The sequence below is a fragment of the Lithobates pipiens genome, unplaced genomic scaffold (genome assembly GCF_037356315.1).
Source record: "Lithobates pipiens isolate NorthernLeopardFrog02 unplaced genomic scaffold, aLitPip1_a1.2 Scaffold_8, whole genome shotgun sequence".
Taxonomy (NCBI): Eukaryota; Metazoa; Chordata; class Amphibia; order Anura; family Ranidae; genus Lithobates; species Lithobates pipiens.
Genome location: NW_027507903.1, coordinates 654,002,699 through 654,020,956, shown reverse-complemented (window position 1 = coordinate 654,020,956; position 18,258 = coordinate 654,002,699). Strand labels below are relative to the sequence as shown.

At 44.3% G+C, this 18,258-nt stretch overlaps 1 protein-coding gene across 1 annotated transcript in view; it reads right to left on the bottom strand.

Moving 5' to 3' along the window:
- The window catches only part of LOC143961724 (NACHT, LRR and PYD domains-containing protein 3-like), a 118,027-nt gene that overhangs the window by 2,856 nt on the left and 96,913 nt on the right, over positions 1–18,258 (bottom strand). Inside the window, exons 7-9 of the mRNA XM_077471055.1 lie at positions 11,504–11,671; positions 5,597–5,815; positions 2,652–2,728 (exon numbers count right to left, since the gene is read on the bottom strand). Of these exons, the coding sequence (XP_077327181.1) occupies positions 2,686–2,728; positions 5,597–5,815; positions 11,504–11,671 (430 nt within the window). The 3' untranslated portion in view covers positions 2,652–2,685. The remainder of the gene's footprint in view (positions 1–2,651; positions 2,729–5,596; positions 5,816–11,503; positions 11,672–18,258) is intronic.

Sequence of the window (18,258 nt, the reverse complement as noted above, 5' to 3'; positions counted from 1 at the left end):
TGGCAGAAGATCAAATACCCAGATATCTATGAAGATTTGACTCAGGTCAGACAGTGGTGATTCATAGACAAACACTGCCCCCTAGTGGACAATACCCCAGGACAGTTAGTAATATAACCTGTTGAGGAACGCCCCAGGGATATTCTGATTCATCCAAAATCGAGTTGGGCTGGCAATGGGAGGGGTTTGGATGAGGTGTGATTGTAAAAAGGGCTGTTTCAAACAGAGAGCTCTCTCTTTCAACATCTGAAGACCAGCTAAAGAGTCTTTCTAGAGGATGTGATAAGTATATTCTTGTATTGTGTTCTGATTGTAAGCTTCGTAATATTGTAAAATATTTTAGTACTTGCATGTTAGTTTCCTAATTCTGCTGTTTAGTATATTCTTATTTTCTTGGGAAATAAATATAACATTGCTTACTAAGCAGATGTGTTTGTTATATTATTGTGCTTATCAGACTCTTATAGACTAGCTAATTTATAGGGATAGGCAAGCTAATACATGTATGGAATTGTTATATAGGATATATTAGATTGTATATTTTTGCATAGATTACTTTGGATTTCAAACAATGTGTCAGAACCAAGAAAAGAGCAGAGGGACAAATAGATCAATTAAAACCTGTGGTGCAAGGTTATATTAGTATATTGTTATTTCACCTGAGTAATGTCAATACTGCAGTTATTCCAATGGGGAGGGAGCCTGATGTGCCCGTGGGGATGACCTCTGCATCCTCACCGGGGAAGAAGAACAGACTTCTGTGTAATGGTGGTCATACGATTAATGTTAGAATGGCAAAAACAGTGAAAGCAAAAAAGGGAAGGAACTTGTGAATATTGTAGGGTCTTACCTTACACTAACAGGGAACCCTGTGTATGATCTGAGAAGTAGAAATGGCCTTGCGGTTCGCGGAAAACTTTGTTTGTTCGCGATTCGCCAAACCGGCGCACTTCTGGCGCTGTTTGTGGCAGACATATTCGTTTACATTGTGAAGAACTTTGACCCATGATACATCCATCATGCGGTACAGGACAGCCAATTGGGACATTTCAGCACATGGACATACCCCCTACCTTATAAATAGACCTGATCTGGTGGCCATTTTACATTCTGTCTTTTGTCAGTGTAGGGAAAGGATGCTGTGTAGAGCAGGGACAGTGAGTCTAATCACTAGCTAGCTAATTAGCTATTACGATTAGGTCCAAAATGGGTGACATGTAATGCTCTGCAGTGGGACGGGTGACACACAATGCCCTGGTAGGGGTAACACACAATGAACTGGGAGGGGGGTGACACAGAATCTTCCTGGGGGGTGACAAAGAATCTTCCTGGGGGGGACACAGAATCTGCCTGGGGGTGACACAGAATCTTCCTGGGGGGTGACACAGAATCTTAGTGGGGGTGACACAGAATCTTCCTGGGGGGTGACAGAATCTGCCTGGGGGACACAAAATCTGCCTGGGGGTGACACAGACTCTTCCTGGGGGGTGACACAGAATCTTAGTGGGGGTGACACAGAATCTTCCTGGGGGGTGACACAGAATCTTAGTGGAGGTGACACACAATGATTGGGGGTTATGGTTAAAATAAACCCTTTTTTTCCAATGAAAATTGAGTCTGTAAAATGTATTGTCAGTAAACTTTGACACAACAGGACAGTGTCTTGTATGAATAAAGTTTGTTGTAATGTTTGGTCCTTGTGCCGTTGTCACAGAACATCATCCATTAGCCAATCCACATGCAGCTCTGAAAGTGCGGGGGCCATTGTCACTCATAGAGAGGAGGCGGGGCTACAATCAGATGACAATGGAGGCGGAGCTGTAGCGGTGATCTGATGTGCGGTGCAGTCAGTGTGTCACCGCAGGCTTGTAGTACAATAGATGGGAGCGCGCATGCACAGGTGCCCCTATCAGATCAGCGCTGTGAAGGGGCACCGGTCACACAACAACACAGGAAGTGGGCAATACTGAGCAGAAATTACGCCATTTAGAAGAGGAAAAGAAGACAAAGATTACTATTACTGGAATTCTATATTTAAAGCGGGAGTCCGCCGGGACTCCGCGTTTTTTTTTGTTTTTTTTTAAAGTCAGCAGCTACAAATACTGCAGCTGCTGACTTTTAAAATAGTGACACTTACCTGTCCAGTGCGCCCGCGATGTCGGCACCCGAAGCCGATCTCTAGATCGACACTCGAGTGCTGCCGCCGCCATCTTGGGTATGGGAATCAGGAAATGGAGCCTTTCGGCTTCATTTCCCGGTTCCCTACTGCGCATGCGCGAGCCGCGCTGCGCAATGAGGACGGTCCCCGCTGCCTCTGGGATCCGTTTGTTTCCCAGCAGGCAGCGGGGCACTTGCGGAAGGGGGCGGGCACTTGCGGAAAGGGGCGTAATGTACGCCCCTTTCCGCAGAGAGCTAGCCCGGAAGTGGGTGCAGTTACCTGGATTATCCAGGTAACTGCACCCCCCTCCCCCCTGAAAGGTGCCAATTGTGGCGCCGGAGGGGGGGAGGAATCCGATGAGCGGAAGGTCCATTTTAGGGTGGACCTCCGCTTTAAGGATCAGAAAGAGAAAATAAAAGCTGAGAGTTGATGTGACTTTACTCTGATATCATCCATTCCGGACATTCTCTTCATATCAGGATCCGTGTATTACCTGAGAGGGGGAGGGGCTCCCACACACCATCTTCTTATCTTCTTCTGTCTATAGATACATTCCAGCGTCCTAAAGGCCTTCATAGAAGAATAAAATGAGAGTGTTAGAGGAGAAATGTTGCTGTGATGATGGAAGGGGGGAGGGACTCATACTGTGCTCTGTAAGAAATGATGGAAAAGTGAGGGGCCCTCACCATGGCAGGGGCCACACACTCATCTCCATCCAATGTTTGTCGCCCGTCCTTCCATTTTCATTACAGAGCATGTATAAAAAAGAAGCCAAAAGGCTAATGCTGCACTAAAATAAATGAATATGTAAATCTATGAACTGAAGCAGCCAGAACCTATGAGTTCAGTACAAAAAAACTACAAAGTAAAATTAAAATAGAAGTGCAGCGCTAATAATAGAAACAATATTAATAAATTGTATTGTATAAAATTCTGAATCAGTGAAAAAATTGTGATGAGAAGAAAAACTAAGGAAAAGTCCCCATCACAATAAAGTCCATGTGGGTCTATGTAGACTGTACTGAAACAAAAAATACTAATTACTTACTTATATAAAATATGTATATTCATAAAGATTTAATAAATGAATAAATTGCACTGACAAGAATGATAATAGTTTGTCGGGGAGCAGCAATCAGTAACAGAAATGCCGCGTACAAACGTAGCCGACTATCTGGCAAACTTAGTCCAGCGAACTTCCCGCCGGACTGTCCGCCGGACTTTCCGAACGGGCTACTTGCCCACACTCGGCACTTTTTCAGTGGACTAATACGGCGTACTAAGTCCATCGGACTATCCTCTGTACTTTTGAAATGAACGGACTCGCCCACACACGCAGAGGAAAGTCCGCTCATTTTGAGCGTGTCTCCAGGTAGGCGAGGGCCCGCGAAGGAGACGCCGCTGGCCCCACCACCTGGTATGGACTTAAAGGGGAACCCCAACGGCGAAAAAAAATCGTCGTGGGGTCCCCCCCAGGTCCACATCAGACCCTTGTCCGAGCACGCTACCCGGCCGGCCAGGAAAGGGGGGGACGAGCAAGCGTACCCTCAACATGGGGGGTGCCTTGGGGAAGGGGGGGCGCTATCCCCCCACCCCAAAGCACCTTGTCCTTGTCCCCATGTTGATGAGGACAAGGGCCTCTTCCCGAAAACCCTGGCCGTTGGTTGTCGGGGTCTGCGGGCGGGGGCTTATCGGAATCCGGGAGCCCCTTTAATAAGGGGGCCCCCGGATACTGGCCCCCCACCCTATGTGAATGAGTATGGGGTACAATGTACCCCTACCCATTCACCTGTAAAATAAAGTAAAAAAACACAACACACAAGGGTTAAAATAGTTTATTGCACAGCTCCGGGAGTCTTCCGTCTTCGGGGGTCTTCTCGCCGGACTCCTCCGCTATCTTCTGCTAGCTCTTTTACTAGCGGAGGACCCCGGTCTTCTGTCGCCGCCGCCGCCGCTGCTGCTGCCGCCGTCTTCTGTTCTTTTGTTCTGAGACTGCAGAGTTTCCATTTACATCTCTTTACTTCCATTAGAAATCATCACTCCACTGTCTGGGAAGGAAAAAATGTGATGACATCGCGCCGCAGACTCTATGAAAGCTTTTTTCTTTTATATTTCCATGTTGACTCAGAAATATTAGTTGCTGTTTTGGATATCAATCAGGTCCTGGGGAGACCTGATTGCAACTTATCTTCACTGGTTTAAAACGGTGCATAGACTCATATGGACTTTATTGTGATTGGAATGCTGCCTTAGTTTTCTTTTTATCAATTTTTCACTGATTCACAATTTTTTATATAAGTAATTAATTAGTATATTTTGTTTCAATAATCTACATAGACCCACATGGACTTTATTGTGATTGGGACTTTGCCTTAGTTTTTCTTCCTATCACAATTTTTTCACTGATTCACAATTTTATACAATGCAATTTATGAATATTGTTTGTATTATTAGCGCTGCACTTATATTTACATTTTCATTACAGAGCAGCCCGGGTATCAGAAGACCTCTCAACAACGTCCCACCTCCATCATCTCATCTCCATCTCATCATACCTCCATCATCTAACCTCCATCATCTCACCTCCATCATCTCATCCCCATAATCTTATCCCCATCATCTCACCCCCATCATCTCACCCCCATCATCTCACCTCCATCATCTCATCCCCATCATCTCACCTCCATCATCTCATCCCCATCATCTCATCTCCATCAGCTCACCTCCATCATCTCATCCCCATCCAATGTGGTCTACATTTTACTATTCACATTTTTGTTGGCATCCTTCTCTGGTGAGATTTTGTTTCCCGACTTCTCTATCAGGCTTATTTCAACACTCAGCTGCTAAAGATGTGCTGAATGAATCTATGCTACTTTTACCATGCCGCCTGCTTATGAGCTGCTTCACACTTGTGTTGTGGGCGGCCTGTCAGGTGTGCTAGCATGCAATTATCTTTGTTTGCTGAACTGACAATCTGGTTCTACATTTGTGTGCCGACTACTAATAGTGTCAGGCTTTGTTGCTGACTGGTTATATTATCTCAGTTTATTACTGTGCCTAACATGTTATCAGGACCTGAGTCCTACTGAGACGTACTTTACCATATGATTTCCAAGAACAATTAATAAGCTCCCGAAGAAGCTTTTGATTGTGAAACATGTAGAGCGCTTTTTTCTTGTATACTACATCATGTTTGCAGGATTACAATGATGTTTAATGTAATTTATTTTATGTCCTAGAGAGATGTCAGTTTTTCTTTTATTGCAAAAAAGTTTTTAAATGTGTTCTTTTGTATTATTATGTGTTTAATAAACAATTATGTGACGTTTTATAATTGGTGCCTAAAAAGTCCATTTTTTTTTGTATTTTGCTTCTATTCACTATTCACATTCTAAGACTTAGTATGTGCGTTTCCTCCAATATAACAGATCTTACCGTCTTTTCACAGAGAAGCCGGCATTCCGGAGGACCTCAATGCATCGTCTCACTTCTGACTCCGACATCTTATCATCGTCATCATCATCACCATCGTCATAATCATCATCGTCATAATGATCACCCAATGTTATATACAGATAGGTCAGAGTTTGGTTTGTGGAGATAACGGAGGAAAGATCATCACAGCACCGTAATGTGCCATTACTGTACCTAATACTGGAGGGAGAAGCAGGAAAGAGGTGAAATGTTCTTCCAGGGAGGAGTAGACACATCTAATGAAAAAATGAGTAGGCGGGGTCTTAGAAAATGAAATGTTGGGACATTTGGATGGAATATTGGTGAAATGGAGGTAAGTCGTCACCCACCTGAATAGTCTAATGCTCCGTACACACAGTCGGACTTTATGAAGGAAAATGTGCAAACGGATCATCATGTTGTCGGAAATTCCAACCGTTTGTGGGCTCCATCAGACTTTTCCCATCTAAATTTCTGACACACAAACTTTGAGAGCTGGATCTAAAAATTTTCCAACAACAAAATCCGTTGTTGGAAATTCTGATCGTGTGTAGACAGTTGCGATGTACAAAGTTCCACTCATGCTCAGATTCAAGCAGAAGAGCCGCACTGGCTATTAAACTTAATTTTTCCCGGCTCGTCATACTTCTTGTACCTCACCGCCTTCTTGACGTTCGGAATTTCTGACCAACATTATGTGGCCGTGTGTATGCAAGACAAGTTTGAGTCAACATCCATCAGAAAAAATCCCATGGATTTTGTTGTCAGAATGTGCGATCGTGTGTACAGGGCATTAGTGTGCAGTTACACTGTTGCGGGTACATTGCAGCGTACGTGAAAGATTCCCTTTCACACTAAACTGTGGCACATCGATGGGAACCGGCCACATAGGAAATAATGGGATTTCTACTTCACATGCGTCTCCATGCAGCAAAACCCATGAGAATCACTAAACACACTGACAAGTAATGATAATATGTCAGCAGATCAACCAATCATTGGACAGACGGCCCTCGTCCGGAGCCGGGTGATGTCATTTCCTGCCTGGAACTGAAAAAGGAAGTGGTGCTGATGAGTGATATTATCTTCTGCCCAATTGGTTGCTGGATATGCTGACATATTATTGGTTGTCAGTGCATTTATTGTCAATAAAGAGACAATTGTTTTGAAGGACGGACTTCACTATTGGTGACATTTTTGTTTTGTTTGGAGTTCTATATCCAGCCAATCAGGAGGGACCAGATCCCTTAAAAGGACCCCACACTTGTGACAGCTGATCTTGTGGGAAGTCCCCCGGGCCCATTGAGCCCCCCAGAGGAGGGACAAGCACATGACACCTCTATTGTATATGGGGCCAATACCTGAGGGGGCATTTCATCAGCACAGAGGTGGAGGATTCTGAACACCCTTCATTTTGTAGTGACACACTGGAGGGGGCGCCATCATTGAGGAAGATTGATTATCCAACTAGATACATTCATTTTACAGCACTGGAGTTGTGGCATCAATTACTTGTAACTAGTTATTGTTTTATTACATTCATCATTTCCATTAGTAATGTGTTAGTTTGTAGTATGAATTCACAGCACTGGGGTTGTGGTATCCCCAGCCAATCCCAGCACTGGGGTTGTGGTATCCCCAGCCAATCCCAGCACTGGGGTTGTGGTATCACCAGCCAATCACAGCACTGGGGTTGTGGTATCACAAGCCAGTCACAGCACTGGGGATGTGGTATCACCAGCCAATCACAGCACTGGGGTTGTGGTATCCCCATCCAATCACAGCACTGGGGTTGTGGTATCACCAGCCAATCCCAGCACTGGGGTTGTGGTATCACCAGCCAATCACAGCACTGGGGTTGTGGTATCACCAGCCAATCACAGCACTGGGGTTGGGGTATTGCCAGCCAATTACAGCACTGGGGTTGTGGTTATAACAGTGCCCACCAATCAGTGCCCACCAGTACATCACTGCCACCCATCAGTGCCCAAATATCAGTGCCAATCTGTGTAGCCTCATCAGGCAATTTGATGGGGCAGTTTTGATGGGGGAAATAGGATGGGGTAATTTTGATGGTGGTAATATAATGTGGGCAATATGATGGAGTGATTTTTATGGTGGCAGTATAATGGAGCAATAGAATGGGGCAGTTTTATATGGCAATTTGATGGAACAATTTTGATGGGGCAATTTTGATGGTGGCAGTGTAATGGGGCAATTTTGATGGGGAAATTTCATGGGGCAGGTTTGATGGGGCAATATTAATTGTGGCAGTATAATTGGACAATTTTGATGGGGCAATAGGGTGGGGCAGTATGATGGGGACAATTTGATGAGGCAGTTTTGATGGTGCCAATATAATGGGGCAATTTTGATGGGGGAAATTAGATGGGGCAATTTTGATGGAGGCAGTATGATGGGGCAGTTTTTGTAGGACAATTTTGATGATGGCAGTATAATGGGGCAATTCTATGTATGATGGGGCAATTCTATGGAGTTAATTTTAAGGGGGCAATTTGATGGGGCAATTATATTGTGGCAATTTTGATGGTGGCAGTATGATGGGGCATTTTTGATGGGTGAAATAGGATTGGGTAATTTTGATGGGGGCAATAGGATGGGGCAATTTTTATTTGGCAATATCATGGGGCAATTTTGATGGGAGTAATTTCGATAGGGGCAATTTGATGGGGCAATTTTGGTGGTGGCAGTATAATGGGGCAATTGTTATGGGGGCAATAGGATGGGGTAATTTGATGGGGCAGTATAATGGGGAAATTTCATAGGGCAGTTTTGACGGGGCAATTTTGATGGGGGCAGTATTATGTGGCAATTTTGATGCAGGCAATAGGATGGGGGAATTTGATGGGGGCAGTATTCTGGGGCAATAGGATGGGGCAAATTTGATGGTGGCAGTATGATGGGGCAATTCTATGGAGGTAATTTTAAAGGGGGCAATTTTGATGGTGGCAGTATGATGGGGCAATTTTGATGGGTGAAATAGGATAGGGTAATTTTGATGGGGCAATAGGATGGGGCAGTTTTGATGGGGCAATTTTGATGGTGGCGGTATAATGGAGCAATTTTGATGGGGGTAATATGATTGGGCAATTTTGATTGTGGCAATTCTGATGGTGGCAGTATGATGGGACAATTTTGATGGGTAAATAACATGGGGAAATTTGATAGGCAGTTTTGATGGGGCAATAGGATGGGGCAGTTTTGATGGTGAAAGTATAATGGGGCAATAGTATGGGGCAATTTTGGTGGTGGCAGTATAATGGGGCAATTTTGATGGGGGTAAAATGATGGGGCAATTTTGATGGGGCAAAAGAATGGGGTAATTTTGATGGGGGCAATAAGATGGGGCAGTTTTGATGGGGCAATTTTGGTGGTGGCAGTATAATGGGGAAATTTGTATGGGGGCAATAGGATGGGGTAATTTGAAGGGGGCAATAAGACAGTATAATGGGGCAATAGAATAGGGCTGTTTTCATGTGGCAATTCTGATGGTTGCAGTATGATGGGGCAATTGTGATGGGGAAATAGGATGGGATAATTTAGATAGGGGAAATTTGATGGGGCAATAGGGTGAGGCAGTTTTGATGGGGCAATTTTGGTGGTAGCAGTATAATGGGGAAATTTTTTATGGGGGAAATTGGATGGGGCAGTTTTGAAGGTGAAAGTATAATGGGGCAATATTAAGGGGTAATTTTGATGGTGGCTGTATGATGGGAAAATTTTGATGTGCCAATTTTGATGGGGGCGGTATAATGGGGCAATTTTGATGGGGCAAATTTGATGGGGGCAGTATAATGGGGCAATTTATGGGGCAATAGGATAGTAGTTTTGAAGAGGCAATATGATGGGGCAGTTTTGATGGGGGCAAGTTGATTAGGCAATTTTGATGGGGGCAATAGGATGGGGCAATTGTGGTCGTGGCAGTATAATGCGACAAATATGGATGGGTAAATATAATGGGGCAATTTTGATGGGGGCAACATAATGGGGCAATTTTGATTGGGCAATATGATAGGGCAGTTTTGATTGGGGCAGTATAATGGGGCAATTTTGATGGGGCAATATTGATGGGGTCAATTTTGATTATGGCAGTATAATGGGGTAATTTTGATGGGGGCAATAGGATGGGGCAGTTTTGATGGGGCAATAGGATGGGAAGATTTTTATGGGGCAATTTGATGAGGCAGTTTTGATGGGGTAATTTTGGTGGTTGCAGTATAATGGGGGCAATATGATGGGACAGTTTTGATGGCGGCAATATAATGGGGGCAATTTGATGGGTAGTTTTGATGGGGCAATTTTGATGAGGGGCAATTTAAGGGGTAATTTTCATGAGGGGAATAGGATGGGGCAGTTTTGATGGTGGCAGTATAAAGGGGCAATTTTGATGGGGGCAATTTTGATGGGTTGTTAGTTTTCTGCATAAAGTGTATTAATTCCAATTCATTATTCTGCAGCACATTGTTCCAGCACTGAGGTTGTGGTAGTAGCAGACATATATTCTATGTAGTATTTGCTTTGTATTATCATTTTTGTTGTGTAATAATTATTTGGAAGTATCAGGATCAGGTGGTTTGTTACATAGTTACACAGCCGTATAGTAACACTGGGGTTGTGGTAACACTTACCTCTGCCTGCAGGTAGGTTGTCTGTCTGTGTAATATAGAGCAGAGCTACACTAGTTTGTTATTTAGTGTATAAAATATGTAGAAAGATAAAGAATGAGAGAAAATACAACAAAGACAAAAGGACAGACACAGTCTGGCTGTGAGAATAAAACAGAAATAAACTTTTTCTGAGGATTATCCTGTGACAGGAACATGTCAGGAACATCTACTATTTACCAGTTAGACCGGCACCATGGGAATCACCCCGTCCATATCTCATGATTCTCAATTTATGGATGTGGGTGGAGTTTAGTCATCAGCCAATCAACCCTGGGGGGTGTTCCCTGTCCAGCCCACAAGCCACTCCTGTGTTCTGAAGGAACCAGAGATAAATGGGCCATGAATGGTTCTGATGGATGAGGATTGGTAACATCAGCATGTCAGTCTGATCCCAACAAGGCCATCAGTGCTTGTCTGGTGTGATCAGACCCCATAGAACCATTCTGGGGGTTTCTCCTGGATTCTATCCTCACTACACATACAATGTTATATGTACATGTACCCCAACATGTCTACAATCAGGGGCAATTATTTCCATCTCTCTGCAACTCATATTTTATTTTGTATGAGAGATAAAATTGATTCCTCTGATCTCTGATATAAATCAATGTCTGGCAGACAGTTCGGGGTCTTCTCCCTGTATCGGCCTCGTCCCCTGCTGGGCTTGTAGATGAAATGACTAGGACTTCTCTTTGAGGCTCAGTGAGGTGACAATTTTATATCTACAAGGATGGGGGGATTTTATTAGCATCTAGGGGTCACTTCTGGTTTAGAGACTCGCTCTGTCCTTCCAGATTCCAATTGAGGACCATCTGTCTATGATTGGTCACTGAATGAAGAGAATACGGAGTCCTGTGCTTCTTCTGGTCTGTTTCAGGTCTGAATTCAGCCTAGAATTCTGGGAGAAATTGGACCTGAAATGGTGAATGGAGATGCACCGGACCCCCTGCTGTGACCCGCTGTGACCTCCAGTGTGACCCCAGCCAAAGTCTGATCTCTGATAGTCAGTGGAGGGGGAGGGGATGAAAGCCAATAACAGCGAGTGACCTGAAGGACTATGATGGGAACTCCCAGTGTAACCGGCCAATCAGAAGTCTGTCTTTATATAACTTTCATCTAGGTGACATGTCTGGATCCCTCACATAGAAGATTTATACCAGAATCCTGCAGAATATTATATCATTTATAGGATAATTCTCACCTCAGGCTCTGCAGAGTACAGCCAGGATCTCTGAGCCCCTCACATAGAAGTTTTATTCCAGAGTCTTCCAGATTATTCCATAATTCCAGAGTAGTGAGGGATCGATTATTGATAAGAATGGATCGGAGATCATCACAGCCGGAGGAAGTCACATCACATCCATTCAACCTGCAGAGACAAATCCAGACACATGATATTATATTATAAGATGAATATGAGGAATTATTCCCATTTATTGAAAAGTAACATAACATCACTAGAGCGGAATATCAGGATATACAGAATGTTATACAGAGGAAAGATCTTGTTATTAGGGAAGCTGATAAAAGTGAAGCTGTTGTAGTACTTATGTCTACAAAGTATAAAGAGGGGGCGCTGTGACAGCTCAGTCACCCCCTTATGTACTTGGTTATTAAGCAGGACCTCACACAGTGTCCCATACAGGGGCTTCTGAAATTGATAGATAAAGGAAAGGATCTGGGGGGTTTATGAAATAAAACTGCAGGATTTCTGATGGTGTATACCCCAGTGACCCCAATATTCCATCACCCTCCTAAAGTCCACCAATCAGGAGTTCCCATTGAAGATCACCGGATTGTGGCAGAAATAGGATCCCTTATAGAGAATGTAGGGGGGAGGGGTGGATATACATTTCCAGCCTTTAGTGCTGAGACTTCTGGGATATATTAGAGATACAAGTACTATATTGGTGGATATTCCACATTTACAATGGGATTCTACGTTCACATGGGGGACACTTCATATTAAAGCACTTTATTCTTCCATCCCCCATTCTTTAGTGTCTCCAGCAATCAGATATCATCTCCATAGATATAGATCATATACTAGGATGTTACAGGAATTATTACAGAGGATGGAAAGGATGAAGGTTTTTCACCTTAACCATTTCAGTCCCGGAAGGATTTACCCCCTTAATGACCAGCGCACTTTTTACAATTTGGCACTGCACTGCTTTATCTGGTAATTGCGCGGTCATGCAATGCTGTACACAAACTAAATTTGTATCCTTTTTTTCCCACAAAAGAGTTTCATTTTGGTGGTATTTTATCACCTCTGTGATTTTTATTTTTGCAATATAAATGAAAAAAAGACTGAAAATATTGAAAAATAATTATATTTCTATTTTTTGTTATAAAAAAATTAAATAAACTCAATTTTAGTCATACGTTTAGGCCTAAATGTATTCAGCTACATGTCTCGGGTAAAAAATAAATAATAATAAGTGTATATTTATTGATTTGCGTAAAAGTTATATTATCTACAAACTAGGGTACATTTACTGGAATTTACTTAGCTTTTAGTTTATGACTGCCTATGTCATTTCTTGAGGTGCTAAAATGGCTGGGCAGTACAAAACCCCAGTAATTACCCCATTTTGGAAACTAGACACCCCAATGAATTTGCAGAGAGTCATGTTGAGCCCATTTTATTTTTTGTCACATGCGATTGAAAAATTACAAAAGAAAAAAAAATACATAAAGTTGTCACTAAATGATATATTGCTCACACATGACATGGATATATGTGGAATTACACCCCAAAATACATTCTGCTTCTCCTGAGTACGGGGATACCACATGTGCGGGACTTTTTGGGAGCCTAGCCGTGTACAGGACCCCGAAAACCAATCACCTCCTTCAAGATTTCTAAGGGTGTAAAATGGTGATTTTACTCCTCACTACCTATCACAGTTTTGGAGGCCATGAAATGCCAAGATAGCACAGCCCTCCAATGACCCCATTTTATATCATTTAGTGACAACTTAGTGTAAAATATATATATATATTCCTGAAACTTGTGGCAACATATAAAATATTCCATGGACTCAACTTGGCTCTCAGCAAATAGCTTGTGGTGTCAACTTTCCAAAAAGGGGTCATTTGGGGGGATTGATCTGTCCTGGCATTTTATGCCCAACATTAGAAGTTTATGCCACACATCACCCACTCTTCTAACCACTTGAACCACCAAGTCCTTTCTGACACTTTTTGTTTACATGAAAAAAATATTTTTTTTGTTATAAAATTACTTTGAACCCCCAAACATCATATGATAAATGTTTTTGCCATATCAGAAAAAAACTAGTGAGTTTGCCACATCCCTATGTAGCACTAAACCCCGAAGGAGCTGCTGGTTCGATTTTGACTTATCGTTACCTTCTGTTTTCCTTGTTGCACGTCTAGGGGTGTGCCATGGTAAATGGCCCAGTAACTTGAGAGAACGACAACAGATCCACTTGAATGCATTTTATTTGCAAAACATAGACAATGAACAGTCTCTTAAATTGGGATCAAAGGGTTGAAAAGGAAATTCATGTACTCTTAACCACTTTCCGACCAGCACACGACGATGTACGTCGACAGAATGGCACGGGCAGGCATATTGGCGTACAGGTACGTCCAATATTCAATGCCGCCCTGCCATCGGGAGCGCGGCGCCGGCGGCACGCTCCCACGCTGGTCGGGACCCCCGTGAGTCCGGTCGCAGGACCCGCGGACTCGATCGCCGCGGGCATCCCCGCGATCGTCTCACGGAGCGGCCGAATGGAGGAAATGCTGTGTAAACACCATTTTTCCATTCTGCCTAGCAACTAGTGACGCTGATCTCTGCTCCATGTAATTGGAGCAGAGATCAGTGTTCACTAAATGAAAGCCCAGCCCCCCCACAGTTAGTAACACACTCCTAGGAACACTTAACCCCTACACTGCCACCCACTGGTTAACCCCTTCACTGCTAGCAGTGATTACTGTATAAATGACAATGGTCTCAAAAATGTGTCAAAAATGTCCGATGGGTCCCCCACAATGTCGCAGTCACAATAAAAATCGCTGATCGCCGCCATTACTGGTAAAAAAAAATAATAAAAAATTATTAATAAAAATGCTATAAAACTATCCCTATTTTGTAAACGCTATAACTTTTGCGCAAACCAATCAATAATCGCTTATTGCAATTTTTTTTACCAAAAATATGTAGAAGAATACGTATCGGCCTAAACTGAGGGAAAAACATGTTTTTTTTAAATATATTTTTGGGGGATATTTATTATAACAAAAAGTAAAACATAATGCGTTTTTTTTAAAAATTGTCGCTCTATTTTTATTTATAGCGCAAAAAATAAAAACCGCAGGGGTGATCAAATACCACCAAAAGAAAGCTCTATTTGTGGGAAAAAAAGGACGTCAATTTTGTTTGAGCCACGTCGCACGACCGCGCAATTGTCAGTTAAAGCGACGCAGTGCCGAATCGCAAAAAGTGGTCTGGTCTTTGACCAGCAAAATGGTCCGGTCTGCAAGTGGTTAATGTCAAAGTCAAAGTCAAAATGTTGAAGAACTTGCTTACTTTGACTGCATCCAGAGAATAGCCATTTGCAACTGGATGATCACTCAGGTTGGACAGTCCCTCTCTCACAAGGCCCAGCAGCCAAAAAGGTGCTTACTCAGAAACAAGTCTCTGCCACAGACGTTGTCGTAGAACATACAAGATAATGTCTCTGCCACAGACGTTGTAGAACACGTAGGGAAATTAAACTTGAAAACACTTGTAGGCTACCTGGATCTTTTAGCCAGCTTGGCAATATCCACAAGACTGGATTCTCTTGGGTACCTCAGCCCTTCCAGGCTCTTACTAAGAAACCAACCCATACGTGGTCTTCTGAAGAGTCCTCCCCTGGAATCCTTGAAGTCACTGGGTCTCTCCCAAACAGGAGACAGCACCCAACCACCTCAGAATCTTTCTTTAGTTTCCTTGCCTCGGGCTAGCCAGCTCCGAGACATCAAAATTGGGTGGATCCTTACCCCAGGCCATAGCCTTCCTGGGGGCTGGTCAGGAGGGCCAGGACCATGAAGTCAGTACATCATTCTGGACCAGAACCCCAAACCACGTGACTTCCGCATCTTAAATACCCTCTCCCAGAAAGCACAGTGAGAGTGCCAATCCCACTGGGCGGGCTCTGAGAGAGAGTAAGTTAAGCACCTAATCAGACTACAGTTCCATGCCTGCCACAAGAGACAGCGCCCCCTGTGGCCAGGCTGAACATATCAGAGTCCAGTCAGACTGATGCTGAAGTCTAAATTTAGACAATTGTACCCAAACCAAACTGCAGTTTAGGCATAACTTTAACTTTGAAAAAACGCATAGCGCATGATCTTCAGGAGCCACCGCTACACCTATATATAGAGAAAGTTAGAATACCCCCAATTGAGACTTTAAATAGGCAAAAACACTAATGAAATGAGTAACCAAAAACACTTTCTGGTAACCAAATCCAGGGAAAGCTATCCTGTACCCAACCTGTTTCAGGTTCAAAGTCCTTTCATCAGGGGTATTTGTACATGTAGCGCCCACCACATTTAGGTGGATGCTAATAGGTAGATGTTAGGAGAAAGTGCCAGTGCTTTACACTTTCTTTTGTTTAGGCATGGTTGTTGATTTGGTTTGGGGAGGAGAAGTAGAATAGAGGGGGGTGTGACCACCTGTACTTCACCCTGGAAGATCTCCCTTGCTTCTCCAGGGAAATTTTCTGGAAAGGAGGTAGGTCAGGGACTGAAGAGCAGACAGTGTATATGGCCCTGGCCCAATCAATTTGTATGGGCAGGGGTGGGACATACATATATACTGAGGTCACATGCTTCCTGGGGGGAGATGGAAAGAAACTAGGTCCAGAGTAACAGCCCAATGTAACCTCAAGGAGCAGGCTTGAAGGCTTGGGGGTTCAGAGACCCCAGCGCTGGAGAGCAGAAACCTAACTGGAAGGCCTGAGGGTTCAGAGACCTCAGAGCTGGATGGTTCAAGCACACAAACCAATCAAGAAGGAACCAGGCATCCTGGCTGGGATGGACCCTTGCACCAGAAACGGGAAGTAGCTGCAAAGCGGATAGAGATTAGAGCAGGGTGTATCCGGACTTTCCTGGACTGGTCTGGGGAGGATTGCAAGAGGCAAGAAAGGCAGGTGAGGCCTGGGACTCCCAGCATCCAATTTACCAAGATGCTTTTCAGAGGGGGATCGGCCAGTTCACTAAGGGAAAGGGACTTAGCTACTCAGGGCAACGAAGAAGAAGAGGCAGCTCATACTTTCCTGTACTACCACTAATACTATGGACCACAACAAGAGAATAAAAGTTTACTGTTCAACTGTTTGACTGTATCTGTTGTGAATCGAGTGGGGTGGAAGTACGGGGGCAAATCAGCAGGACTGTAGTGAACTACCCAGCAGCTCCCAAGGGAGTAGGCTCCGGAAAGCATAGCCACCTTCCCAACACCCGCAGTACCCCCTATTAGACAATCTACAGATACCCATTACAACAGGGCACCAACTTTTCAGCAGAGGGCTCTGGGAGCCTCTGATACATGCATTCTGCCTTGGCGGGGCAGGCCAAAGGAACTGCCACGGCTGTCGCAGTTTCAAAGAGACATGCAGAACTGCCTTGATCTACCTGATTAACTTATGCTGACCGGGCTTGTCTGACCCTGCTCCAGCCTGCTGCCTTGCTCTACCTGATTACCTGTGTTTGACCCATCTTGTCTCACCCTGCTCCATCCTGCATCACCCAGCTCAATGGATCGCTGACCTGCATCTGCTGCCAACCGCATTCTGGTCTTCCCCGGTGATCCATCATCCACCCTTCTGTGCCAGCTACAACAGATCTCACGGGGACGCCTACCTCGCTGTGCTCTTGAGGTCACTGTCCCAACTCCAGTGGCTCCTGAGCCACGGCTGAAGGAGAGCTCTCCTCCTACAAATCAGGCTCTACGATAAGGTACATAACAGTATCAAACAGTCATATCTGAGACTATATGAGGAACCTCACCGGCGGAGGAGATTTGTCAGCACCTCGCAGCTCTCACACAGGCCATGAAATCATTATAGGAGGATTACGTTAAGCTGGAAGAACAGGTACAGAGAATTTAACAGTTCCTACTAATGCAGCTTCTGCATCCACTGCTGCTCCTACACTGATTGTTTCCACTCCCTCAGTGATGATACTACCACCCAAATCCAGAGTCCCCACTCCAGAGAGATTCACAGGGGACCAAACTAAATTCCAGGCCTTCTGCAAAGCATGTCAGCTTTATTTTGCTCTGCAACCCCAGACTTTTTGACTAGAATCCATCAAGGTGGGATTTATAATCTCTGCTTCAAGAGGAACCCCAGACCTGGGCCCATCGGTTACTCAAAGGAAGTGAACAGATGCATGTTATGTCATCCTTCTTTGATGCCATGGCCCAGCTTTACTAAGATCCACAGCAGACTGCCACAGCAGAGACTGCCCTGTTTGCGCTCCAGCAAGGCCATGTAGCAGCCGAGAACTATGTAACGGACTTCAGATGCTGGAGCACAGACACCCAGTGGAATGACGCAGCTCTGCAACACCAAATTCTGCATTGGTCTTTCCGAAAACCTCAAAGATAAACTTGCCCGAGTGGGAATACCAAACACCCTTGAAGGATTGATCACCCTAGATATCCAGATCGATAGGCAGCACTGTGAATGGTGATCATAGTGTTCCGCCCAGCAGGGCCATCCTGTATGGATGACACCAAAAGCTCCAGTCCCTGTCGCACGCTACCGGGCACCAGCCAGTTCAGGCCCTACCAGTTCAGCATCTGATGTTCCTGAGCTATGTAATTAGGATTGATGCAACCAACCATGTCCCCTCAAGAGCAGCTGCCCTGCAAAGACTCATAAGTGCCCGTCTGTTCCTGCTAACCTGTCAACATTGTCTGCTAATGCA